Source organism: Oculina patagonica, chromosome 14, assembly GCF_052425735.1.
Source record: "Oculina patagonica isolate OP01 chromosome 14, crgOcupat, whole genome shotgun sequence".
Classification (NCBI taxonomy): Eukaryota; Metazoa; Cnidaria; class Anthozoa; order Scleractinia; family Oculinidae; genus Oculina; species Oculina patagonica.
The window spans coordinates 3,523,697-3,550,587 of record NC_135771.1 but is presented as its reverse complement, the minus strand read 5'-3'; the positions used below and the strand labels follow the sequence as shown (position 1 = coordinate 3,550,587).

Below are 26,891 nucleotides of genomic sequence, written 5' to 3'. Positions count from 1 at the left end.
TGCCAAGACAAGCATGCCAAAAAAACAAATTAAAACTGTTTGTCCAAGCTGAAATCCAAGTCTTTTTCAAGCCATGTTTTTGCATAGAAAAACACATCTGATGTAGATATTTTGAGCGGATTACTTAGCTGTTTGGTATGGATGAAAAAACAACTTTGTGCATGTGATGGAAACATCTGTAAGCTACATGTAGCCTTGATATTTTTTGAGCAAATGACAAAAACCCTTTGAGCTAGAAGATGGTGGCTACAACTTAATTGACCAAGGGGCAACCTGGAAAATCTATTCCCTTTGAACCCTTTGCCATCCCACTGGAAAACTAAGAACAAAAAACAAAGAAGAGAAATTACATACAGAAAATAATTTTATTTGTAATTAAGTTGATATTATACTAGTTGTCTTAATTTATCTCACAATATTATAAGCTTAAGTAAAATAGATTTAAAGTATTTTCTCAAGAAAATAAATATTACCGGTACTCACATTTGATTTTCCAAGAAGACAATGTAACTTCCTTTCTATTAACGTTGTCAACTCTACTTTTATGTATTGTTTGTGGTCACCTTGTGACTTGGCATACATGTATATTAACTTAAAAAAGAACACTATGTGTACCTCGCAGCTCACTAAGCCAAAAAGGAAAAGTTACTTTTTCATATACATGTAGTTGCAGTTATTATTTATTAAAAAAATCCCTTAAGGTTGTTTTTCAACAGGTCAAATGACTGATTGATGCAAAAGGCTTTATAACTACAAAAAATTGATATGAAAACTACTGTCACTTGCATCTAAGCGTGAACATGTGCCGCCGAAAAAATGAACAACAGTCTACTCTCTGTAAAACAGACACCGTCGGGACCGGCTCCAACTGTCCATTTTAGAGAGGTGTCTGTCTTATAGGGAGTTTAGTTACAGTAAAATGACTGAAAAACGGCACGGACAGGAGCAACACCAGGTGTCTGTCTTATAGAGGTGTCCGTTCATAGAGAGTTGACTGTAATTGGATATAAAACGTGGCATGATTGGCCAGAGCTGTCATTGAGTTTTTAAGCAGCCATAACATTGAAGTTATCACCCGTAGCATTTCATTCTGTATGCAAGTGCAGTGTAACACCAATCAGCATTTTTACCCGTAACATTGAGTAAACTCAGGTGTTATGAGTTACAGCCCTTAATAACAGCCCTGAACTTAATCATCAAGTGCTTGAAGTTTGGCAGACCGAAACGGCAACTTGTGCGCCGAAAGTTGAACACATTCCAGTTTCAAAATGGTAGAAAGACTGGATATAGAGTTCTTCCGAAAAACAGATCCTCATCTGTGTCAGTATGCATTTGCAGCTTCACTTGAATCACTTCTAGTGTAGAGTTTTGCTTGCCTACCCTTTCGCTCCCAGTGGGTTTCACCCATACTCAATGTTTATTTTGATCATTTTGAGTGCAAAAGTTTGCGTTACGGTCAGCTTAACTTCAAATAACCAATCATGCCACGTTTAATACCCAATTAGATCATGTTTTAGCAGCATATATTTACGCTTAGATGCAAGCAATGGTACATAAAACCGTAAATGGCAAATTTTTGTGTGCTGTTTAGTTTTACTACTAAGTTAAAGTGAAAAGTTTGAGATTTTTTCTCAAGACTTTACCTCTTTCTAACAAATAAATCAATTAATTCAACTTGAACCAAGGCCCCCTTTCAGTACAACTTAATGGCAAGTGAGGGCTGGTGCTATTGCTTCTGACGTAAATGCCATCAAGAATCAAGAAAGGATGACTTTCTTTCAATCATTGCCTCAGAGTAAGAGTGAACAGTGTCAATAAATGTAGCAAGTTTTTCTGGGTCATGATCTGGATGCATTCCATGGCCCAGATTGGCGATGTACCGTTGGGTACCAAACTTCCTCAGCATGTTCTTGACAGCGTGTATTAAATCCTCCTGCAATTTTTGACAAAAAGAGAGTTCAAATTAATCATGGTTTGTTGCAGTCTTAGTTGCAATTTGTTCATGTATAGCAATCACTTTGGCTTTGAGCATACAGCAATTTTTAGTTCAGTGTTGAAATTAATTTGCATTTGCATTGGTTTATTTTTACTATGCTTACAGTGATTGGTTAAAAAACTTCCACCACTTTCTCACCCAAATAATTATCAAAAGTAAAACCAAAACCAAACACGATGCACTCACACATTTCCCTGTGTTTCATGCCACATACATGTCATTTGCTTACGTTTTGATTGGTTCAATGGATTGTCTGTGTTCTTTGTGATTGACCAGAGTAATTACTACCAGTACATGTACTTTTGATGTTGGTTTTATGACATTGAATCAAAATCGCTCTAAATGCCCAACAACTGCTCCAGCTCCCAGTACCATTTTACACCATAATTTTTAAAGTAGATAACAAATGACTTACATGGCTGCCATACAGACAAGCTGGATCAAGATTTCCTTGAAGAGTCACTGTAGGTGCCACAATCCTGTCAAGAAAAATGTGGATGATTGGTCAAAACAAACATCTTCCACAAGTTTGCACGAACATGTACAACACAAAATGCTAGACTGCATCATTTCCTTTCAAAGTGCGTGTAACAGATGACAACTTGAAGTGAGACAAAAAAAAACTCTCCCCTCCCCCTCTCCTGTTTGTTACTTTGTTGTGGATGGGATCAGGGGGGGGGGGGTACAGTAGGCAGATAAGAGGAGGTGGGTAGCAAGATTCCCAAGGTGATAAGAACCAGCAGAAATTTAGAGAAAATTCACAATATTTAATAGAAATAGCAAAAAGAGGCAGGAACCAGAAAGAAAATGAGCTGGAACCAGGAGTAAATTGATGGCATGGGAAGTTAAGGGGGTACAGATACCCTGTCCTCACCCCATCCCCCTGTTCTTCACAGCTTTAAATCCGGTGCTCTCAGTTGGAAGCAAGACAACTTACACCGTTTATCACAATACAAGAGTGTTTACATACTACATTGTTAGGGTCAGGCCTTAATTACTGCATTGAAGTCAAAAAGTGTTACCGGTACGTACCTTGCATCTTTAGCTGACATTGTCCAGTCCAAGCTAACAACATCATAACCAATTTGTGATAAGTCTTTAATAGCATAGTGGGCACCCTTAGCAAATATTGTCTAAAAGAAAATTATAAGATAAAAGATTTTGTAGCACTATTATATGTAAACAATAACCTTTTTTGGCACTGATATATGCAAGTTTGCTATTTGTCTGGGGAAATTAATATCTGTTCTGGGAAGCAAACAGTTTACTGAAGCTTGAGGAAAATTGTGATCTTTAGTGAACAGATCGATAATGTGCAGTAGCAAACATGGGTACACTTTTTTGAAGCCAGTCACCCTCTCTATAATCAAAACATTCATTTCTTACACTCTTTAGTGAGAGGAATGCATATATTTTTTCCTTATTGTACAAAATGGGTGTTCAGTTTAGGGAGTTAATTGAAGGGGAAGCAAATAAATAATTATATTATTGTGTGTAATTAGCTTTTTAAGAGCAGCAGTAGCTACCAACTTGCACATTTACATTCAAGCAGGCTTGATGTTTATATCTCTCTTGTCTATGTTATCAACAACTGCAAAAAATGTTACATGTACAAGTTTGTATGTACTATGCATATTTGGTTAGAAGTCATCTCACATTTGCTAAAGACACTGGTAGAATCTAAACCATGACTCTATATCATTCTTTTTTTATATCCTCACCATTGGGACAGCATCAGGGCCTAACTTTTCCTTCACTTTCTCCGCTATCTGCTTGAGGTAAGGCAGTGAACACAGTGTAAAAGTATCATAACCCACAACTTCAGCATGAGATTCAAACACTTGAAGCATCTGCAGAGATAAAAAGGCCAAGAAAAAATTACAAATGCTGTGTTCAGGGCTACAAATAAATCTTTTTGATGGTAACTTTGATTTTGACATCACATTTTTTCATAGCTTGTCAGAGTTACCTTATTCTTACTAATTTTGCGAAAATTCGAGAACCAAATTTCGTGAGTATTAATTTTCGCGATTGCAAGGAAAATTAGAGAAATGTACTTGTAAAGGTCTGGCTCAATGTAACTACAAGAAGCCTGCAAACGGAAACTTTGGTGACTATACTAAAGAGGTTTTGGCCAATTTACAAAAGTGAAACAGTAAGATAAATAGATAGAGGAATAGATAGTTTATTTGATATTTTTACATAACAGTCTAAAACTGAATTGCATAAAAATTTACAAAGAGATAAATTATGTAAGAAAAAAAACATATGATACAACTATTAAAATCTATTATAACTATATTAAAAATTTGCCATAGAGGGAAAACAGCTATGTTTAAAACGATTGGTTCGACTCTTTTATGCTTGGAAATGACATTTAATCAGAGGAGGGGTGCTCAGCTAGTCAAAAATAAGACGGAAAGATATTTTCAAAGGTAGATAGTTGCAGTTTCTAACATTTAAATTTTTGTTCGTTAGATATACACTGTATAATATGATATTAATTTTCACAAGTTTAAATTTCGCGCAATGTTTTCTTCGCGCATACTAAATTTCGCGATTATTTGTTATTATGAAGTCGCAAAAATCTTGAAAATTAGTACTCGTGAAAAGTATTTTCCCTTACAAGGAAACATTGTTTTTACCTGTGCACCAGCACGGACTTGTAGCACCAAGTAATCTACGATTAAATCTGTCATCTGCTGCAGCAGCCTACTGGAAACCTGCAAATGCTGGTTCAGAAATTTACGGGCTTTGTTGAATGTTTTGCTACTTTCTCCTTCAATCATGTAGCACAAAAGGGTCCACTAAAAAAAAATCAAGATCGCATTAGTGTCTATACATTCCACTTCTGGAAAACGTTACCATAATTGAGAACTACTGACTGAAATGACATGGCATGACTTTCCAGGATTGCATTTTCAAAAACCCATACAATCCCATAGAAATGAAATAAGAAGTCTGCCTTATTGTGAAAGGCTTGAGGGATAGCTGGCCTGGTCAACTTGGGATCAAACAATCTGGGTTCAAACACCAGTGGGGGACACTATGCTGTATACTAAGGAGAAGGGGGGGGGGTGGAAGGCTGTGGTAAAAACTGTGGTAAAAACTGGGTAGTATCTCGTCCAGAGGGAGTAGTCACTTAAAACTATTGAAACTAAGGTGAGCTTCAGCACGCAGGTCACTTAGGCCTGACTGAAGAATTTTATGGTTAGACCAGAGACAGTGTGTAAGTGTTCAGCATCAACTGTCGTGACTTACCCAAAGGCATCTGTCTAACCCTTATACATTCCAAGTGTGACAGTGTCACTTTGCTTGTTTTTAAACGAAGTTTCTAAATAATTTTCTAAGCTATTTTAGAAATAGTTTTCTTGTGCGTTTCTCAGTACGACTGTACTGTTGTTTTATTTTTGTCCGTGACCTGTTACGTAGTGTTGCAGACGTGAGCAGATCAGTTTACTCTCACCGTCTAGAAAGTTGTTGCGTTATTGTTTAAATTACTTTAGAGGTCAGATCACGTAATTGTAGGATTTAACTCGCTTAGTATTTTGTAGTTTTGTGTTGCTTTTACTGTAGGAGTGGTTAAGTGGGTAAACACCCAGTTCCTTTAGGTAAATCCTGTGTGTGGGTTTACTAGCCGAATCTCTGTTTTCTGTTGTCAACACTTTTAGTTATCAGTTAGACTTTGGTCAAGGGCGTTGATTAATCCCCTTGTACGTAATTGTGATGTAATTGACTTCCAGTTCCGGTCATATAGACAAATGTGTACTGTTGTTTGGATATAAATACAAGTAGTTTTGTGCAGTTTATTCGAGTTAGCTGTGGAGCTTAGCTCCCCAGAGGGGCTTGCTAGACCTCTGGTAGATTGCTGTTTGTGCCGTTGTTCAGGTCAGTACGAATCTCTGTACTAGAGTTCGTTGGATTATTAATGTTTCGTTATCGCAATAGGTTTGCTTCGTTTTGTTGCTTTGCACAGCTACAATGTATTTGAGTCTTGTATTAGGATTAAGTCCTGTTCATTTGTCTACATGCAGTTACAAAGTGTAATTCGTCAGTTCTCTTCATGTTATTTAGTTTGTTCTTTCGTTTCCTTTTATTGTACTGTATGTAAATATTCGGTTTATCACTGTATGGTTTCTGATTATTTGTAACTTATAGCTGTAATCGTTCTTTTTGCAGAATGTGACTCATTCCCGTTTTTTTAGTACCGTTTAAATAGTCTGTTTTTAACTTGTTATCGTTGTTTTGTACGTAGGTTTCTATGTTTTCAATAAAGTTCGTGTAAGTCCAGTCCTTGCATCCATTAAGAATTCGCGTTGTGCCTCCGCTTAGGCCTCCGCCGTTGGCGACGTTTACCGCTCGCGTCGCACGGCTTACACAAGAGTCAGTAATCACACTTTTAATAATTATTATTTAAGTCTGTCAATGAAAACCATGTGTATTTCCACTCAAATGAAAGCAATATTATAATTATTATTATTATCATGGAGCACAGTTTATTTCCAATAGCTATATTTACAGGAAAAGGATAAAAGAAAGAAAATGCCACCATCCTTACTGGAGCTCCAGAAAACCCAATGAGAGGAACTTTTCCTTCCAGCTTGTGTCTCGTCAATGTTATCGCACGGAAAACATATCCCAGAGACGCTTCTAAATCTACTTCCTTTTTGAGTTTCTATGGAGGAAAACATGTTGATAAAGTGTGTCGGTAAAAAAGTAACTGAGTGTGAAGATCATACTGCAACTGTTATTATTACACAACTAAACTAAACTCTGTCATTCAGAATACTTTAATGCCAGTAGAAATATTGGACAGGGTAGAGTTAACAGCTCTTTTTTTATTTACCGTTTTTATTTACTGTATTAAAGAAGCTTGCTTTGGATTGTACTAAATATTTAATATAAAGCCTTGGTCTTTTCTGCACAGATCTCACTGTTTTTTATTAAATACTTCAAAGAGCAAGGACCAATATTCTCCCTTTGCCCTTACACTACATTGTATGTATATCCTGACCTCAATGTCGCTTGGTTCCCTAAGGGGCTCTGGAAACACTGGACCCTAAAAAAAAGAAAGATATGAAATTATAGACAATTAATTATTACTTTAATTATTTCATACAATCAGTAATAAATTTCATAAATTTGTCAACATTTAACTTTTTTCACACTGATTGCACAGCTTGACAAATGAAATAAGTCAAGTAATCAATGTATGCAAACCTTTCCAGGGATCATCAAAACTGTCATTCCGAGAGCCTGGTTAATGCGAAAAGGGACATAATTTGTTAGTAGGTAATATTATAATAAGATCAAAACAAGTTCAGGCTAACTGACCAGATATTGCTTGCATTGTAGAATAATATAAAAATACCTGAGGAATCACAAGGATGTCTGAGAATATAATAGCTGCATCCAGAGGGAATCTTCTTATAGGCTGAAAATAAATAAGAAAATTTTTTATCAAATATAAGTTTCTCAGGACCTAAAATGACCTATAGTTAAGGGCTGATTAGGGCGGAATGGTTTGGGCTACTGTCTCATGTGACACATTTACAGTTGCCATGTCAAAACTTGCACACAATAAAAGGGGGTCCATGATTTCATATGAGTCAGTCAAAGTAAGACTCATAACCCTAAAAAAGGGTACTGCACTTGAGATTTAAAGGTTAAAAGCTATGATTAGCAAAAGGGATATACCGGTAAGAGCAATTTATTTCACATGTGCCTTCATGGTTAATACCTGCAGAGTCAGTTCACAAGCCAGCTCTGGGGTCTGCACACACTTGAAGAAATCAGCATTATTTTCTTCCTTCAATTTAAGGAATTCTGAAACACACCATTAATTGCATATGAAACAATGTAACAAATAAATTAATAAATAAAACAAATCACTTTATTCATATTTTATTAATTAGCACATCGGTGCTAATTGTGTACACTATAAATAAACAAACAAATATTGCAAATAGAACATAGATTTGTTTGAAATCCCAACTGGCAGGAAGCTGACTAGCTGGTAATTAACAAAGCTTGGAGGAGTTGAATTTGGGACCACCGGATCAATCAAGTGGTAGGACAAAGGAATTAAACCCGAGACCTCCAAAATTGAAACCCAGCACCCTAACCACTAGGCCATGCCGCAAGTCCTTTATGCATACTTCTAACAGGCAACTTTTTTTTTCGCCCCCAAAAAAGCATTTTATTTTATTATAATTATCACTTTTTTTGCTTCCTGGGGATACTAATGTGACCAAGAGGGGACCTAATTAAAGATGGAGTCATGGAGGGGAGGGGTGGGCCTTATGGGGCATGGGGGAGGGGAGGGAGGACCAAAGGATTTTTAGCCTACTGAGCCTTTTAAACTTTTCAACAGTTAGGGGGTGGGTGGGCGTCCCGGTCCTTCCCTTGATTCCCGATCCCCTGGGCTACTGCTGTCTGATCGATGTTACGTAACTTTTGATTTTACCAAAAATAACAGCATGTAAGACAGCAATGTCTCAGTATACTCGATCTATAAACCATCCAGACAATAAAATTGAAATATCGAAGGAAAACTCTTAAAGCTAGCTTGTCGAACAGCTAAAAAATGTTACGTGATCACATGCAACTTGCCTCGCTCACCTGGGAGATACCGGCCTGCTTGCCGCATAACCCAAATAGGAACACGCTCAGTGCCTTCTCCACGAGCAGCCCGCAAAATCAGATCATTTTTCATCTCTGGAAAACCATTTTGCATTTCAGAATCAGCCATTTCTACCACAAAACCTTAATTTGCACGAGAAAAATATTGATTCCCGCGCGCGATCTCTGGAAAAGTACAGTACAAGGTTTCTAAGCGCGCGGGCATTGGGTACCATGATTTCGCGCAAAGGTTGATGGGATCTTCTTACCGCCGCCATCTTACCCGGTATTACTTCAAGATGTTGGGTTTAGTTTCTCGTCAAACTTCTCGTCTTCTTAGACAACCAGGATCTTTGTTATTTAGAAGATGCTTTGCTGATGGTGCCCCTGCCGTGGGTCTTACGTTTGGCTCTCCATCAGAGGTGAGTTTGGCAATAAGGTTAATACGAAAAAAAAAATTCACTGAGTGGAAACGTGCAACTGGGGTTACCACGAGATAGGTGTCTAATATAAAGGCGGCGAAACTTTCATTAGCAGACTCTTGGGAGTCATGATCAGATGTATAAGTGTCAGCCAAAGTCATTTATCCTGAGACCTCCATACGTAACACTGATATGAAGTTATATATTCAGTGTTGATAAGTAATGTACTGTACATAAGCTATTGTGGGCCATTCCATGTTATGCATCAGTCAATTCCAGCAGTGCTTCCCCCCCCCCCCCCCCCGGGCAACCGCGGGGCATTTCCTAATATTGCCCGTCCCAAGGGTGGGGCATTTGCATACCTCGGGTTGACCCCCGGGCATTTGACACGTGCTTTCAAAACCGTGGAGTGAGTCGTGTATTCGTTATGGAGGCGTTTATAGGCCAAGACGTGGACTATGTTGTGGTTTAATTTTTTCTTTGGTTTAAAATTTTTCAAACCAGTTTGATTTTTATTTCCCTTTGTTTGAGATTATGTTAATGAACATAAGACAATGAAAAATAAAAATCAAACTGGTTTGAAAAATTTTTAACCAAAGAAAAAATTAAACCACAACAACTACGTTGCAGATTAGTTAGTTCATGAAGGACTAGAGAAGCTCGTGGATGTTCATGGATGTTTTTAAAGGTTTATGTTCTCAATTTTAGATATTTCTTCATTGCTAAGAAGCAACAACTTGTATTATATTCAATCTTATATCACCTATCGAGAGATTGAAAACAATCAACCCGGGAGCGGGGCATTACTATATTTAGAGAGGAAGCCACATCAGCGCTAGCTGGTTTTCGTGCGGGTCCTCTGTCCAGGTCGAATTGGAATTTGGAAATGTTGGTTTTTCAGGATGGAGGAAAACCGGAGAACCCGGAGAAAAACCCTCGGAGCAAGGCGAGAACCAACAACAAACTCAACCCATATATGGCACCGGGCCGGAATCGAACCCGGGCCACATTGGTGAGAGGCGAGCGCTCTCACCACTGCACCATCCCTGCTCCCCCAGGCATTTGCCTGGTTCCTTCATCCCCACCCCAGGGAATTTGCCAATTTTTTTTTAAGAAATGCTAATGCCCGGGGGTTAGCCCGGGGAGGGGGGGATGGGCACTGCTGGAATTGACTGATGCATTATATCCACCCCCCCCCCCTCCCTTTTGATGAGGTTAGTCAAAATTTACCCCCTTAGAAAAAATATCAAAGTGCCGACATGATAACCCCCTTCAGAAATAATCCAATTTTTAAATTCCCTTTTGAAAAAATGCCAACTTTTTCCTAACCCCTTCAGAAATATTCAAAAGATCAAAAGCAGTGACAGGGCTACCCCCTCAGAAATGACTTCAAAAAAACCCTGTAGAAAATCTCATCTATAGGGGGGAGGGGGGCAATATAAAATGGATGGCTCTGTAAGTGTACTGTGTATTGTGAGTAAGTAATAATTAAAAAACTGGGGCAAGGGGCAAGTCTCTTTAGGTTGGTATGTAGCAGTTAAAGCAAGCTAATATTCATCAGCTGTTGATTATCAACATCATTACTAGACACGTTAGATTTCAAGAGTATTTCACACACCAGACACCTTACATGTATCATTGCATAAATTTTGTCCTGAAACCCTCTTTGGAAGGTGAAGTCGAGCCTAATAAAGATTTTTTAAGCCCACTTTGCAAATCCTGGTTTAAAGCCTGGTTCAACTCCTGTTCAGAGAACTTGGAATTTTTTTTTAATGAGCAGCTGGTGACACTGACTAACAAATTGTTTGTTAACAAAGTTACACTGTCCATATCAGATGCTAAGCTAAGGAGAGTTAACTACACACTGCAATACTCAACATAAAACTAAACTTTTAACTAGCAGTAATTATTTACTGTACTTATTGCTGTTTAGATGTTTTATTCGGAAACTGATGTGAAGCAAGTTGACGTTTCTACCACAGCAGGCAGCTTTGGTATTCTACCTAATCACGTTCCTACTCTAGCAACACTTCGACCAGGGCTTCTCACAGTGCATGATGACGCAGGAGCTCATAAATATTTTGGTAAGTATATCTGCAATCTTGTACCTCGAGTCTTTGTTTCTTACTGTGCAAGCTTTATGAAATCAGCAACTCTCAAAAGTTCTGTTGCAGTATTGAATTTGATTGGATTTTAAAACAATAAAAATGGCCGGAACACCAAAAAGTTAGTTGGTCATGGTTTTGAAAGCTAGGCATGTGCAATTCAACCAGAAGTCCGATAGTTTTGGATTTCCAACCAGAACTTTCCAGAGTGGCTCTGGAGGGAGGGCATAATGACTCACAATGTTAATATAATATTATTTTATTTTTTTTTTTCGCCTTCTCTCAAGGGAGGTATTGGTCCTTATAAAAAATTTTAATTTAATAATAAAAAAAAAAAAAATTAAAAAAAAAAAAAAAATAAATAAATTATAATGATAATGTGGTGGCCTTGCCTATCCTCATGATCAAAATGGTCTGGGGTTCATGTGCTTGCACAGCAGTGGTTGAGGAGGGGCTACTCAACATTTGATAGTGATGCTATGCCTTAAGGTCCATGCCCTTTCCCTTTAATACGCCATTTTCACAGAAAAGGTGATTCAGTTGATTACTGTAACTGAAGATAAAGGTGTTTCTCTCCACAGCAAGCAGTGGTACAGTGACTATTAATGCTGACTCTACAGTTCAAATCCTGGCAGAGGAGGCTCATCCTTTGGATAGATTTGACCATCAAGTATGTAATTACACTAGTGCACTGCCTTGTTGTAATCCGAGAGACTGTGAAGTCTCAAGCCGTGTAAGACTCCACTGGATTTATTTTCTTCGCATATTTGCCAAGCAGTACTTATTAGAGAATGGGATATTACCAACCCTCCAAGTTTATTTTTTCCTTAGTGGCCATTTGACCACCGACTGCTCAAGTTTGGTCAGCAGTGAAAAATTTAAGTTTCTAAATTAAAAAGCTCACGCTTTCAATCCTTCTTCTCAATTTTAGTCGCCAGGCTGGCGACTTCAGTTCCAAATTAGTCGCCAGCTCTAAAATTTTAGTCACCATGGGGACTAAAATGGTCTTAACTTGGGGTTGATTAAACGGGGTGCTTACTTGTGAGGTGCAATGGCCTATACATTTCAGCTTCCCCTCACCTGACTTTCCCACATTTAGTTTAGGGACTGCAAATACATTCACTCTTATTACTCGGCAACTATCAAGGGTAAATTAATGCATTCTGATTTCATTATTGGGAATTTGGTTTCATTCTTTGCTTCAATATTCCATTTTTGAGTTGAAAAATGTAACGTTCAAACAGCAACTTGATTCAAAACTCGAATGTTGATTTCATTCATGCGACAGACACGTGAGAATTTAAAAAGGTTCCCTTTGAATAAAATGGGTCAACACACTTTTTCTTTTGCCAGTAGTTATATTCCCTGGGATTGGAATGCTAGAGCTGTTTTGATTGAAATCACTTGGTTTTCTGTTAGGTAATAATATTATACATGTAGTAACCTAATTTTTTTTCTTTGATAACAGACTGTTAATCAGCAGTTAGAGCAAGCTCAACAAAGCTTATCAAGTGCGTCTGGTGAGGAAGATAAAGCAAAGGCACAGATTGCAGTCGAGTGTTTAGACGCACTCAACAAAGCTCTAGGACACTAACCATGGCTTCTGACACTACACTGTTATGACCCGAGTGAACTCAGGAAAGCTGACTGTTGTAATTTTCTTAGCCTTGTGGTATTCAAGAAAGTTATAACTGCAAAACTTAATCACACTATCAAGGTGCTTTTATGGTGCTTTGCAATGGTCAAACAAGTTTGGGTGATTTATATTTTTCTCTGTGAAATTGTCATATTTTGATGAAATCTTTCTGCTACATCAGTAAGTTACCTTTCCATTTTCTTGAAATCTATCTACCATTCAGACCATAGAAATGGAAGCTATGTGAATTTTGTCTTGAATAAACTTTTATTGGTGCTTATACTTTGCATTGATTTCTTGTCTCTCTGCAGTTTCCCTGTTTGCCTTTTTATTCCCAAGGGTTCAACATCTCATTTTATCTTGCAATATGTGGTTCCAGAGGATAACCCCACCCCCAATAGATGGGGAAGGAAAGGAGGGGGCAGGAGGGGGGAGGCAGGGGTCTTAAACGCCATAATTTTAACGGAAAGGGGAGTGAGGCATGGGGGTATCGAACCAAAAATCTATCTGCGGGGGGGGGGGGGGGGGTGGGGGGGGAAGGGGGTGTGGATATTTTCCGAAACAGCACACATCCATGGCCATGGTACTAAGTTGATTGAGACAATAAAAACGCTTTCATACGATCCAAACCACCCCATACGGTCCAGAAAATTTTCATACCATCCAAAAGATCCAATACCATCCAGAAAACTGTCATACGATCCAAAAGATCCAATACCATCCAGAAAACTTTCATACGATCAAAACCATCTTATACGATACAGAAAACTTTCATACGATCAAAACCATCTTATACGATCCAGAAAACTGTCATACGATCAAAACCATCTTATACGATCCAGAAAACTGTCATACGATCAAAACCATCTTATACGATCCAGAAAACTTTAGTACGATCAAACATCTTATACGATCCAGAAACTGTCATACGATAAAACATCTTATACGATACAGAAAACTTTCATACGATCAAACCATCTTATACGATCCAGAAAACTGTCATACGATCAAAACCATCTTATACGATCCAGAAAACTTTCATACGATCAAAACCATCTTATACGATCCAGAAAACTTTCATACGATCAAAACCATCTTATACGATCCAGAAAACTTTCATACGATCAAAACCATCTTATACGATCCAGAAAACTGTCATACGATCAAAACCATCCCATACGATCCAGAAAACTTTCATACGATCAAAACCATCTTATACGATCCAGAAAACTTTCATACGATCAAAACCATCTTATACGATACAGAAAACTTTCATACGATCAAAACCATCTTATACGATACAGAAAACTTTCATACGATCCAAAACATCCCATAAGATCCAGGAAACTTTCATAAGATCCAAACCATTCCATACGATCCAGAAAACTTTCATACGATCAAAACCATCTTATACGATCCAGAAAACTTTCATCCGATCAAAACCATCTTATACGATACAGAAAACTTTCATCCGATCAAAACCATCTTATACGATACAGAAAACTTTCATAAGATCCAAACCATTCCATACGATCCAGAAAACTTTCATACGATCAAAACCATCTTATACGATCCAGAAAACTTTCATACGATCCAAAGCATCCCATAAGATCCAGGAAACTTTCATACGATCCAGAAAACGTTCATACGATCCAAACCATTCCATACGATCCAGAAAACTTTCATTCAATCCAAACCATTCCATACGATCCAGAAAACTTTCATACGATCCAAAGCATCCCATAAGATCCAGGAAACTTTTATACAATCCAAACCATTCCATACAATCCAGAAAACTTTCATACGATCCAAACCATTCCATACGATCCAGAAAACTTTCATACGATCCAAACCATTCCATAAGATCCAAAACATTCCATACAATCCAGAAACCTTTCATACGATCCAAACCATTCCATACGCTCCAGAAAACTTTCATACGATCCAAAACATTCCATACGAACCAGAAAACTTTCATACGATCCAAAACATTCCATACGATCCAGAAAACATCCATACGATCCAAAGCATTCCATACGATCCAGACAACTTTCATACGATCCAAACCATTCCATACGATCCAGAAAACTTTCATACGATCCAAACCATTTCATACGATCCAGAATACTTTCATACGATCCAAACCATTCCATAAGATCCAAAACATTCCATACAATCCAGAAACCTTTCATACGATCCAAAACATTCCATACGCTCCAGAAAACTTTCATACGATCCAAACCATTCCATACGATCCAGAAAACTTTCATACGATCCAAAACATTCCATACGAACCAGAAAACTTTCATACGATCCAAAACATTCCATACGATCCAGAAAACTTTCATACGATCCAAACCATTCCATACGATCCAGAAAACTTCCATACGATCCAAAACATCTCACGCGATCCAGAAAACATTCATTCGATCTAAACCATCATATACGATCCAGAAAACTTTGATACGATTTAAAACATTCCATACAATCCAGATAACTTTTTTTACGATTCAAAACATTCCACACGATATAAGTGGATACGCAATGGATCAGTGGATACGCAGTGGATATGTGGATACGCAGTGGATAAGAGGATACGCAGTGGATAGGTGGATACGCAGTGGTTATGTGGATACGAAGTGGATAAGTCGATACGCAGTGGAGTATGTGGATATGCGGTGGATATGTGGATACGCAGTGGATATATGGGTACGCAGTGGATAAGTGGATACACAGTGGATATGTGGATACGCAGTGGATAAGAGGATACGCAGTGGATAGGTGGATACGCAGTGGTTATGTGGATACGCAGTGGATAAGTCGATACGCAGTGGAGTATGTGGATATGCAGTGGATATGTGGATACGCAGTGGAAATATGGGTACGCAGTGGATAAGTGGATACGCAGTGGATATGTGGATACGCAGTGGATAATTAAGAGGATACGCAGTGGGTAAGTGGATACGCAGTGGTTATGTGGATACGCAGTGGATATGTGGATACGCAGTGGATAAGAGGATACGCAGTGGATAAGTGGATACGCAGTGGTTATGTGGATACGCAGTGGATAAGAGGATACGCAGTGGATAAGTGGATACGCAGTGGTTATGTGGATACGCAGTGGATAAGTCGATACGCAGTGGAGTATGTGGATACGCAGTGGATAAAAAGTGGATACGCAGTGGAGAAAAAGTGGATACGCAGTGGATAAAAAATGGGGTACGCAGTGGATAAGTGGATACGCAGTGGATATGTGGATACGCAGTGGATATGAGGATACGCAGTGGATAAGTGGATACGCAGTGGTTATGTGGATACGCAGTGGATATGTGGAGACGCAGTGGGTAAAAAGTGGATACGCAGTGGATAAAAGTCGATACGCAGTGGGTAAAAAGTGGAGACGCAGTGGGTAAAAAGTAAATACGCAGTGGATAAAAAGTGGATACGCAGTGGATAACAAGTGGATACGCAGTGGATAAAAAGTGGATACGCAGTGGATAAACAGTGGATACGCAGTGGATAAAAAGTGGATACGCAGTGGATAAAAAGTGGATACGCAGTGGATAAAAAGTGGATACGCAGTGGATAAAAAGTGGATACGCAGTGGATAAGTGGATACACAGTGGATAAGTGGATACACAGTGGATAAGTGGATACGCAGTGGGTAAGTGGATACGCAGTGGGTAAGTGGATACACAGTGGATAAGTGGATACACAGTGGATAAGTGGATACGCAGTGGGTAAGTGGATACACAGTGGGTAAGTGGATACACAGTGGATAAGTGGATACGCAGTGGGTAAGTGGATACGCAGTGGGTAAGTGGATACGCAGTGGATAAGTGGATACGCAGTGGATAAGTGGATGTGGATACGCAGTGGATAAGTGGATACACAGTGGATAAGTGGATACGCAGTGGGTAAGTGGATACACAGTGGGTAAGTGGATACGCAGTGGATAAGTGGATACACAGTGGGTAAGTGGATACGCAGTGGATAAGTGGATACACAGTGGGTAAGTGGATACGCAGTGGGTAAGTGGATACGCAGTGGATAAGTGGATACGCAGTAAATAAGTGGATGTGGATACGCAGTGGGTAAGTGGATACACAGTGGGTAAGTGGATACACAGTGGATAAGTGGATACACAGTGGAAAAGTGGATACGCAGTGGGTAAGTGGATACACAGTGGGTAAGTGGATACACAGTGGATAAGTGGATACACAGTGGATAAGTGGATACGCAGTGGGTAAGTGGATACACAGTGGATAAGTGGATACGCAGTGGGTAAGTGGATACACAGTGGATAAGTGGATACACAGTGGATAAGTGGATACGTAGTGGGTAAGTGGATACCCAGTGGATAAGTGGATACGCAGTGGGTAAGTGGATACACAGTGGATAAGTGGATACGCAGTGGATAAGTGGATACACAGTGGATAAGTGGATACACAGTGGATAAGTGGATACGCAGTGGGTAAGTGGATACCCAGTGGATAAGTGGATACGCAGTGGGTAAGTGGATACACAGTGGATAAGTGGATACGCAGTGGATAAGTGGATACACAGTGGATAAGTGGATACGCAGTGGGTAAGTGGATACGCAGTGGGTAAAAAGTGGATACACAGTGGATAAGTGGATACACAGTGGATAAGTGGATACGCAGTGGATAAGTGGATACACAGTGGATAAGTGGATACGCAGTGGGTAAGTGGATACGCAGTGGGTAAGTGGATACACAGTGGATAAGTGGATACACAGTGGATAAGTGGATACGCAGTGGATAAGTGGATACACAGTGGGTAAGTGGATACACAGTGGATAAGTGGATACACAGTGGGTAAGTGGATACACAGTGGATAAGTGGATACGCAGTGGATAAGTGGATACACAGTGGGTAAGTGGATACACAGTGGATAAGTGGATACGCAGTGGATAAGTGGATACACAGTGGATAAGTGGATACACAGTGGATAAGTGGATACGCAGTGGATGAGTGGATACGCAGTGGGTAAGTGGATACACAGTGGATAAGTGGATACACAGTGGATAAGTGGATACACAGTGGATAAATGGATACGCAGTGGATAAGTGGATACACAGTGGATAAGTGGATACGCAGTGGATAAGTGGATACGCAGTGGGTAAGTGGATACGCAGTGGATAAGTGGATACACAGTGGATAAGTGGATACGCAGTGGATAAGTGGATACGCAGTGGGTAAGTGGATACGCAGTGGATAAGTGGATACACAGTGGATAAGTGGATACACAGTGGATAAGTGGATACACAGTGGATAAATGGATACGCAGTGGATAAGTGGATACACAGTGGATAAGTGGATACACAGTGGATAAGTGGATACGCAGTGGGTAAGTGGATACGCAGTGGATAAGTGGATACGCAGTGGGTAAGTGGATACACAGTGGATAAGTGGATACGCAGTGGATAAGTGGATACACAGTGGATAAGTGGATACACAGTGGATAAGTGGATACGCAGTGGGTAAGTGGATACCCAGTGGATAAGTGGATACGCAGTGGGTAAGTGGATACACAGTGGATAAGTGGATACGCAGTGGATAAGTGGATACACAGTGGATAAGTGGATACGCAGTGGGTAAGTGGATACGCAGTGGGTAAGTGGATACACAGTGGATAAGTGGATACACAGTGGATAAGTGGATACGCAGTGGATAAGTGGATACACAGTGGATAAGTGGATACGCAGTGGGTAAGTGGATACGCAGTGGGTAAGTGGATACACAGTGGATAAGTGGATACACAGTGGATAAGTGGATACGCAGTGGATAAGTGGATACACAGTGGGTAAGTGGATACACAGTGGATAAGTGGATACACAGTGGGTAAGTGGATACACAGTGGATAAGTGGATACGCAGTGGATAAGTGGATACACAGTGGGTAAGTGGATACACAGTGGATAAGTGGATACGCAGTGGATAAGTGGATACACAGTGGATAAGTGGATACACAGTGGATAAGTGGATACGCAGTGGATGAGTGGATACGCAGTGGGTAAGTGGATACACAGTGGATAAGTGGATACACAGTGGATAAGTGGATACACAGTGGATAAATGGATACGCAGTGGATAAGTGGATACACAGTGGATAAGTGGATACGCAGTGGATAAGTGGATACGCAGTGGGTAAGTGGATACGCAGTGGATAAGTGGATACACAGTGGATAAGTGGATACGCAGTGGATAAGTGGATACGCAGTGGGTAAGTGGATACGCAGTGGATAAGTGGATACACAGTGGATAAGTGGATACACAGTGGATAAGTGGATACACAGTGGATAAATGGATACGCAGTGGATAAGTGGATACACAGTGGATAAGTGGATACACAGTGGATAAGTGGATACGCAGTGGGTAAGTGGATACGCAGTGGATAAGTGGATACGCAGTGGGTAAGTGGATACACAGTGGATAAGTGGATACACAGTGGATAAGTGGATACACAGTGGGTAAGTGGATACACAGTGGAAAAGTGGATACGCAGTGGATGAGTGGATACGCAGTGTGTAAGTGGATACACAGTGGATAAGTGGATACACAGTGGATAAGTGGATACACAGTGGGTAAGTGGATACACAGTGGGTAAGTGGATACACAGTGGATAAGTGGATACACAGTGGAAAAGTGGATACGCAGTGGGTAAGTGGATACACAGTGGGTAAGTGGATACACAGTGGATAAGTGGATACACAGTGGATAAGTGGATACGCAGTGGGTAAGTGGATACACAGTGGATAAGTGGATACGCAGTGGGTAAGTGGATACACAGTGGATAAGTGGATACACAGTGGGTAAGTGGATACACAGTGGATAAGTGGATACACAGTGGATAAGTGGATACACAGTGGATAAGTGGATACGCAGTGGGTAAGTGGATACACAGTGGATAAGTGGATACACAGTGGGTAAGTGGATACACAGTGGATAAGTGGATACGCAGTGGGTAAGTGGATACACAGTGGGTAAGTGGATACACAGTGGGTAAGTGGATACGCAGGGGGTAAGTGGATACACAGTGGATAAGTGGATACGCAGTGGGTAAGTGGATACACAGTGGGTAAGTGGATACACAGTGGGTAAGTGGATACACAGTGGGTAAGTGGATACACAGTGGGTAAGTGGATACACAGTGGGTAAGTGGATACACAGTGGGTAAGTGGATACACAGTGGGTAAGTGGATACACAGTGGATAAGTGGATACGCAGTGGGTAAGTGGATACACAGTGGGTAAGTGGATACGCAGTGGGTAAGTGGATACGCAGTGGGTAAGTGGATACGCAGTGGGTAAGTGGATACGCAGTGTTTAAGTGGATACGCAGTGGATAAGTGGATACGCAGTGGGTAAGTGGATACGCAGTGGATAAGTGGATACGCAGTGGGTGAGTGGATACGCAGTGGGTAAGTGGATACGCAGTGGGTAAATCGATACGCAGTGGAGAAGTGGATGCGCAGTGGGTAAGTGGATACGCAGTGGATAAGTGGATACGCAGTGGGTAAGTGGATATATTTAAAATTAAAATTAAATTAAATAAATTTAAATTTAAATTTAATTAATTTTAATTTTAATTTTAATTTCAATTTCAATTTCAATTTCAATTTCAATTTTAATTTTAATTTTAATTTAATGTAATTTTATTTTATTTTATTTTATTTTAAATCTAAATTTATTAATTTAAATTTAAATTTATTAATTTAAATTTATTAATTTAAATTTAAATTATTAAATTTTAATTTTAATTTAATTCATTAATAAATTTAATTTTAAATTTTAATTTAATTTAAATTAATAAATTAAAATTAAAATTAAGTTAAGTTAAAAATTTAAGTTAACACCATGTTAAAAACTTTGAAATTAATTTTAAAAAAACAGTTTGTATAATATGCATTATCCGAGCATCAAATCCGAGCATTTTAGTGACTTTCTGGGGGGACTGGCACCGGGAATGCCAGCATATCAAAGCTTACCCTGGGTGCCAGAGGGCTTTTTTTGAGGCCACAAAGAGCGGCGAAGCTGCGATCGTTCATAAGCTGTAGCTTGAACATCTTTTAGCTTTCTTTTAATTTACACACTGGGTAACCAAACGTCACGCATCGAGTCAAGCAATATTTTGAAACGTGTTACTAAAAATAACGTTTTATTGTGCTACAGATGGTACGGATGATATAAGTGGACAAAACATTCTCAGCCAATCACAGATTCGCTTATAAATGATAATCAAAGTTGCACCACCGCGAAGAAATACGGCTTTTCACAATGGCGCCCACCGGCTATAAAAGAAAAATTTTCGACTTTTATATCAGTTCTCAGTTGTTTGCATTAGGTGTAAAAGATAAACAGTTTTTAGACAACGGTTAGGAGTAAAATTTTACAACTATGGAGGGGAAACATGGAAGATCCGGCTCTCGCAGTGGAAGAACCATTCGTTCTCGCTTCGCTCAATCAGCTCAATCCAGTGGAAACAGATCTGAGGGACTTCTGATACACTCTTCATTTCGCACTTGTTCCAGTAAAGGAGGTCAAGATGAAGAAGAGGTCGTTACATACTCGTTAGGTAAACAGAATCGCTGGCTTCTTCCTGAAGTAATCAAGGCAAACTCTGCTGGATTTGATGATCGTGAAGAAGTTGTTTTGATCGAGTGCTACACGAATGTTGGAAATAAAAAGCGTGGTCGGCCAGACTGCATCTCTGTTTTCAACTCCAAGAGCGGCACCATTCGCAAACCAAAACGAAGGCTTGCACAGGCTAAAGACCTACTCGGGGACAGCGAAGAGGTGAAAGCACGGTATGAGGTGGCTTACCCGAATCCCTCGGGATCAAGGCTAAAGCACCAAGAGACCCGCGGGTCATCTTGGGAAAAGAAAGAAAAATTCTTGTGCCAGTCGCATCTTTGAAGAAAATGACGACCTTAGTGAAATTGAGTACCTGGACAGCGAAGGGGAGGAGGATTTTAGGGCTAAATTGCAGAATACCCCGCAACTGAAGGTTCTCTGCGTAGCCACCGAAAAATGGCTGTGCCGTCGAAGTGAGCACTGGGTACAAAAGTAGCGTTCGTGGCGAAAGGACCACAGAAATTCAGCTAAGTAACCAGAGTGCATGTATTTTCTAACACCAAACTTAGCCTTAGTGTTAGGGTTAGCCTTAGGGTTAGGGTTAGTCTTAGGGTTAGCTTTAGGGTTAGGGTTAGTGTTTAGGGTTGGGGTTAGTCTTAGGGTTAGGGTTAGGGTTAGTCTTAGGATTAGGGTTAGTTTTAGGGTTAGCTTTAGGGTTAGGGTTAGGGTTAGTGTTAGGGTTAGCTTTAGGGTTAGGGTTAGCTTTAGGGTTAGGGTTAGGGTTAGTGTTAGGGTTAGCATTAGGGTTAGGGTTAGGATTAGTGTTATGGTTAGGGTTAGGGTTAGCTTTAGGGTTAGGGTAAGGGTTAGGGTTAGTCTTATTGTTAGCCTTAGGGTTAATATATGACGGTGTAGAGGCGTAGACGCGTAGCCACTTCTCGAGGAAACTTCCAGGACTTGGAATAAATTTTGACTGTGTAAACGCGTAGACGCATAGCCACTTCTCGAGTAAACTTCCAGGACTTGGAATAAATTTCGACGGTGTAGATGCGTAGATGCGTAGCCACTTCTCGAGTAAACTTCCAGGACTCTGAATAAATTTGGACGGTGCAGACGCAAAGACCAGTAGGCAGCTGCACAGTGTAGCTAGAGATGCGGGGTATTCTGCAATTGCTCCGATTTTAGTGAGCAGACTACAGACAGCTCCTCCCGACTCGATTAAGATGTGTTGATAAACTTGTCATCTAAAGCCTCACCAGGATTGCATGCTGGTGAAATGAGCACTTCAAAAAGCATGAAATGCACACAGCATGAACAGAGTCAGCTGGCAGGAAAATGGATCTATGTTGAAAGCGATGAGGAAATGGAGGAAAAGCATCTGGAGTTCTTAGCTCAGATCAAGGCTGGTGACTCACTACTCGACGCCAGAGATCTGCAGATTAAAAACAATCAATCATCAAAGTCAAAAGAACAGAAACGTAGACGTAGAGCAAGAAATGTGGCTAACAAATCAAGCAATGAGTCAGTACCACCCTCCGAAATCTGTTCTTTTCCACTTGAACCTGTTCATCGAGATGTCTGTGAAGGTGTTGCCATCAAATTGAGAAGGCAGGAAATCACCCCAGCAGCTCTAGCCGTACAATGGAATCATATGAACAAGGAGGGTGCCAGCTACCCAAGAGCTTTTGTTCTTAATGTAACGCCACTTGTGTGCTTCTCCAACAGCAAGCTGGAAGCCTTCATTGTGTTCAGGGTGTTTGAAGACCATGCAAAACACAACTCTGGTGAAGCAAAAGTCCTTGTCAGCATGGTTGTTTGTAATGATGAGAACAACACTGAGAAAACACTGGCAGATTTCATCTCTCAGATCAAACGCAGGAGTGCTGAACAAGAATTCTGGACTCTTGAAGGTATTGTTAATGTAGCAACTTGTTTTCTGGAGGGACATTTGAATAATGCTAATGGAAAGGCAGACTTCAAAGAGCCACGGAAGCCAAGGCTGTCACTGGATGTTTGTACCAATCTGTTTGGATGGAAGTCTAGGACATTCTCATCACAAGCAGCAAAGCAACAAGTCAAAGAATGTCTTGCCAAGGTTAATGGAACAACAACAGCATCTGCAGCTGCCGTATCAGATGGTATTCAGAGGATACTAGAATGTGAGATCTGCTTCCAGGAGATCATGATGCACAAAGGTGAGCTAATTTATATGTATGTGTAATGTGTTGTTCCAGAAGATGTCCATACTGCTCCCACAGAAGGGATTGGAAATACCTGTGTGTGGGGGTTCTCAGAGACCAAAAACTTTGAAGGAAATGTATGAAGCTCAATTGGAATTTCCAGAGGGGTGGGGGTCTTAAGAAAACTCCCTTCCGTGGGGGAGGTATGGAAAATGTTTGGAACTACACAATATGTTAACCAGCAACTGTTAATTGTTTACCAGCAAATATACATGTGACTGTGTGAGAGCACTATACTAGCCATGACAAAAGGAGCTGTACATGTAGATCACATATTGCAAAGAAAAAATTAGTTTGACCTTGAAAATGTTAAAACTCATGACCTCCAGAGTAGATCACTGTTGTTCTAAAAAGCTACTGACTAAGCTAAAAAATTGATTCAGACCATTCAATATTTACCTGGTAATTATGAATTAATGCTAGACAGGAGCTTCCTTCCATCTCATCCTGATGACCACAACTCAGATATACAGTGTGTATAATATATTATTATCAATGATGTTTAAAGAAGTTACTATTGTTCCAACATGATACTGTTCGTACTGTTAGGAACTTGGGAAATTGTATGTACTGTCAGTGATCACTCCAATGTGTGTTCTAGAGACTGTATGACCACATATCTGGAGCTTTAAAACACACTTACTTTTATTATTGAAAATATATGTAATTATGAACTTCAGTCTGTTTTTTGTCAATGTGTTTTGGTCAGATTGGATACTAGCAAAAATTTATTAAAATGTACTAAGGAGAGTCTGGAAAATAGTTGTCGTGTGTCCAATTTTATCTGTTCAAAATTATTCGTAAAACAATAAGGTTATGGAAATATGATGAACTGATTTGTCTGCAAACCAGTTTCCAGTACAATATGAACTATATGGTTCTTCAACTTACAAATTACTAAACTAAGTTCTGTATTATATAATGTTAACCTTGAAATGGCGAATACTTACCAATTATTCACTGATGTGCCGCTGATGTGGAGGTGAATGGTGGTGGATTTACCGAGTCAGGAAGCGGCAAGTTAAATAAATATCCACCACATTTACTGACACCAAGGTGAATAGTTGTTTTAGTAACTATACAAATGTATATCACACAAGTTGAATGACTGGTGGACCAAAACATTACTTTCAGTAACCAAAGCAACATGTATTATATAATGTTAACCTTGAAATGGCGAATACTTACCAATTATTCACTGATGTGCCGCTGATGTGGAGGTGAATGGTGGTGGATTTACCGAGTCAGGAAGCGGCAAGTTAAATATCCACCACATTCACTGACACCAAGGTGAATAATTGTTTTAGTAACTATACAAATGTATATCACACAAGTTGAATGACTGGTGGACCAAAACATTACTTTCAGTAATTAAAGCAACACGGCAAGCCATTTTGTTTCTCTTTAGCTGCTTGGAGGTTAATAGTACTTTGCTAATCACCTCTGAGTTAACCATTCAGAGCGTGCAAACAGCACTATTCACTTGTGTGGTATATACTAAATCCTTTTATTGTTGTGGAGAATGACAGTGTTGATTTCCATTTTCCTCATCATTAACAATGTTGTATTTCAGATTCTGATGTTGCTGCCTCCTATCTGTCCTTGACTGCCTGTGGCCACAACTACTGTAATGACTGCTGGAGAGCTCACTTGAAGACCCAGATTGAACACGGCCACACAGATCTGAGGTGCCCTGCGTATGAGTGCAACTCAGCAGTCGATGATGTCACCTTGATGTCACTTGTGCCATCATTGTATGGAAGGCATTTCACAAAGAGGCTGGAAACATCCCTGGAAATGGACCCTGAATGGAAATGGTGCCTGCAGACCAGTGCAAGTTGGTTGTCAAGGCAACAACACCACAGGACCACTCAGTGGCTCGTGATGTTAATGGTGTTAGCAGTGTCCAGCCAGTCCCAGTGGCATGTGTCTGTGGTACCATGTGGTGCTTCAAGTGCCAGGAAGATGCCCATTGGCCAGCCACATGTGAGGAGGCCCAGGTCTTCAGGCAGAAAAATGCATCTTATGCGCAGATGGTGAAGACTGAGAAGAAAAAGGTGCTGATTACAAGTGTTCAAGTGAAGCATTGTCCCTTCTGTAACTACCCTGTGGAGAAGGGCATAGGGTGTAATCACATGACTTGCATCTTGTGCCACAATCAGTTCTGCTGGGATTGCCTGCAGAAGTGGGGCTACCCTCATAAGTGTAAATCACGTGTTGGTTTGCGAAAAATTCTACTGCCAAAAAAGTTTGTTCATGTTTCCTATGAACACGTTGCAGTTACAAGCCGAGTTGCCAGAACAGCAAGTCTAATATGTAAGATTCACAGGAAGCTTGACAAGTAGAAAAAGGACTAAACATTTATGCAGAATGTTTTCCCTTGAAGTCTGATTTAAAGAAGACAAGTCATACAGAGAAGCGATTGAAGCACCTGTGCGAGAACAAGGTTACCAATCACTTGAAAGAAGTGTTTAATTTTAAATTTCAGGCTCATTTAGTTCTGGAAGGTGTGGCAATTAGTCTGTCTTTTTCAAATGGCACAGCTTGCAGTAAGAAACTTGCTATGGAATTCAGCAGACTGCTGTTTATTGTGGAAAGAATGGACGAGATCCTGAAAGACTTGAATCACTGTCTTGTAAAGAAAGAGTGTTTGTCTAAACTTAAGAGTTTTGTTAGGTTTGGAAAGAAATGCATCCTTTTTATTGGAAGAAATACAAAATGAACTTATTTTGACTGTTGCTTTTAGTAAATATTGAAAATGTATGTTAAAATAATTTCATCTTGATTAGGAAAAATAGCTACAATAGAAACCAGTAATTTTTTTTTAAGTCCAAACATGAGAAACATCTTATAAGGTAGTTTTTAGTTGACCTTACCCAGTAGTGATAAAATCGGCTCTTCATCAAATTTTTCCAAAGGAGAAACAGAATATGTTGATGATCTGAATAAGTTAATGTTGTTAATCATTGGGAATTGTTATAAATTTAGTTCTGGAGTATGCGCATGTCATAGTTTTCACTTTAATGAAAATGTTCAGTCAGGATAGAAGCTTTGTAATAAAATATGTGTTTTTAATTTCTGTCCTATTGTTTTTATTAACGATTTGACTAAGGGTGGCTTATTTATTTATTTATTTATTTATTTTCAAGGCTTTTTAATACATGATTTTAGGGTAGGCGGGCTTAAAAGAAACAGGGTGTTGCTTCAAAAAAAGACATCGGCTTGCAGACAATAAACTGAATGGTTTAATACCTCTTCAAATATTGTTTTCCTTTTC

General features: G+C 39.6%; 2 protein-coding genes and 2 pseudogenes across 3 annotated transcripts; 3 read left to right on the top strand and 1 right to left on the bottom strand.

Moving 5' to 3' along the window:
- Positions 1-712: 712 nt before the first annotated feature.
- Positions 713-8,838, bottom strand: LOC144637666 (uroporphyrinogen decarboxylase-like). Its single transcript, XM_078496725.1, has 12 exons — positions 8,618-8,838; positions 7,737-7,822; positions 7,368-7,430; positions 7,217-7,252; positions 7,011-7,055; positions 6,555-6,671; positions 4,642-4,803; positions 3,718-3,846; positions 3,029-3,129; positions 2,412-2,475; positions 1,405-1,933; positions 713-1,371 (listed from the first exon to the last, which is right to left on the bottom strand). The coding sequence occupies exons 1-11, from the start codon at positions 8,745-8,747 to the stop codon at positions 1,751-1,753; spliced, it is 1,116 nt and encodes a 371-aa protein (XP_078352851.1). The 5' UTR covers positions 8,748-8,838; the 3' UTR covers positions 713-1,371; positions 1,405-1,750.
- A 35-nt stretch (positions 8,839-8,873) lies between these two features.
- Positions 8,874-13,058, top strand: LOC144637668 (ATP synthase F(1) complex subunit delta, mitochondrial-like). Its single transcript, XM_078496726.1, has 4 exons — positions 8,874-9,039; positions 10,973-11,123; positions 11,726-11,814; positions 12,613-13,058. Exons 1-4 carry the CDS (start codon positions 8,917-8,919, stop codon positions 12,736-12,738), a joined length of 489 nt encoding a protein of 162 aa, XP_078352852.1. The 5' UTR covers positions 8,874-8,916; the 3' UTR covers positions 12,739-13,058.
- A 7,985-nt stretch (positions 13,059-21,043) lies between these two features.
- On the top strand, positions 21,044-22,128 carry LOC144638290 (uncharacterized; annotated as a pseudogene).
- Positions 22,129-22,277: 149 nt separating this feature from the next.
- LOC144638144 (uncharacterized) lies at positions 22,278-26,689 on the top strand (annotated as a pseudogene). Its single transcript, XR_013567888.1, has 2 exons — positions 22,278-23,569; positions 25,188-26,689. The product of XR_013567888.1 is annotated as an uncharacterized LOC144638144 (transcript).
- The last annotated feature ends 202 nt before the right edge of the window (positions 26,690-26,891 follow it).

Bases quoted from the DNA above. Each gene is read 5' to 3' on its own strand.
- LOC144637666 (XM_078496725.1), bottom strand. From the start codon at position 8,747: ATGGCTGATTCTGAAATGCAAAATGGTTTTCCAGAGATGAAAAATGAT. The intron at 6,672-7,010 runs GTCAGGATATAC...TTTCCTCCATAG, and splicing joins GGGAACCAAGCGACATTGAG to AAACTCAAAAAGGAAGTAGA. The intron at 3,847-4,641 runs GTAAAAACAATG...TTATCTCTGCAG, and splicing joins AAGTCCGTGCTGGTGCACAG to ATGCTTCAAGTGTTTGAATC.
- LOC144637668 (XM_078496726.1), top strand. From the start codon at position 8,917: ATGTTGGGTTTAGTTTCTCGTCAAACTTCTCGTCTTCTTAGACAACCA. The intron at 9,040-10,972 runs GTGAGTTTGGCA...ATTGCTGTTTAG, and splicing joins CGTTTGGCTCTCCATCAGAG to ATGTTTTATTCGGAAACTGA. The intron at 11,815-12,612 runs GTATGTAATTAC...CTTTGATAACAG, and splicing joins TGGATAGATTTGACCATCAA to ACTGTTAATCAGCAGTTAGA.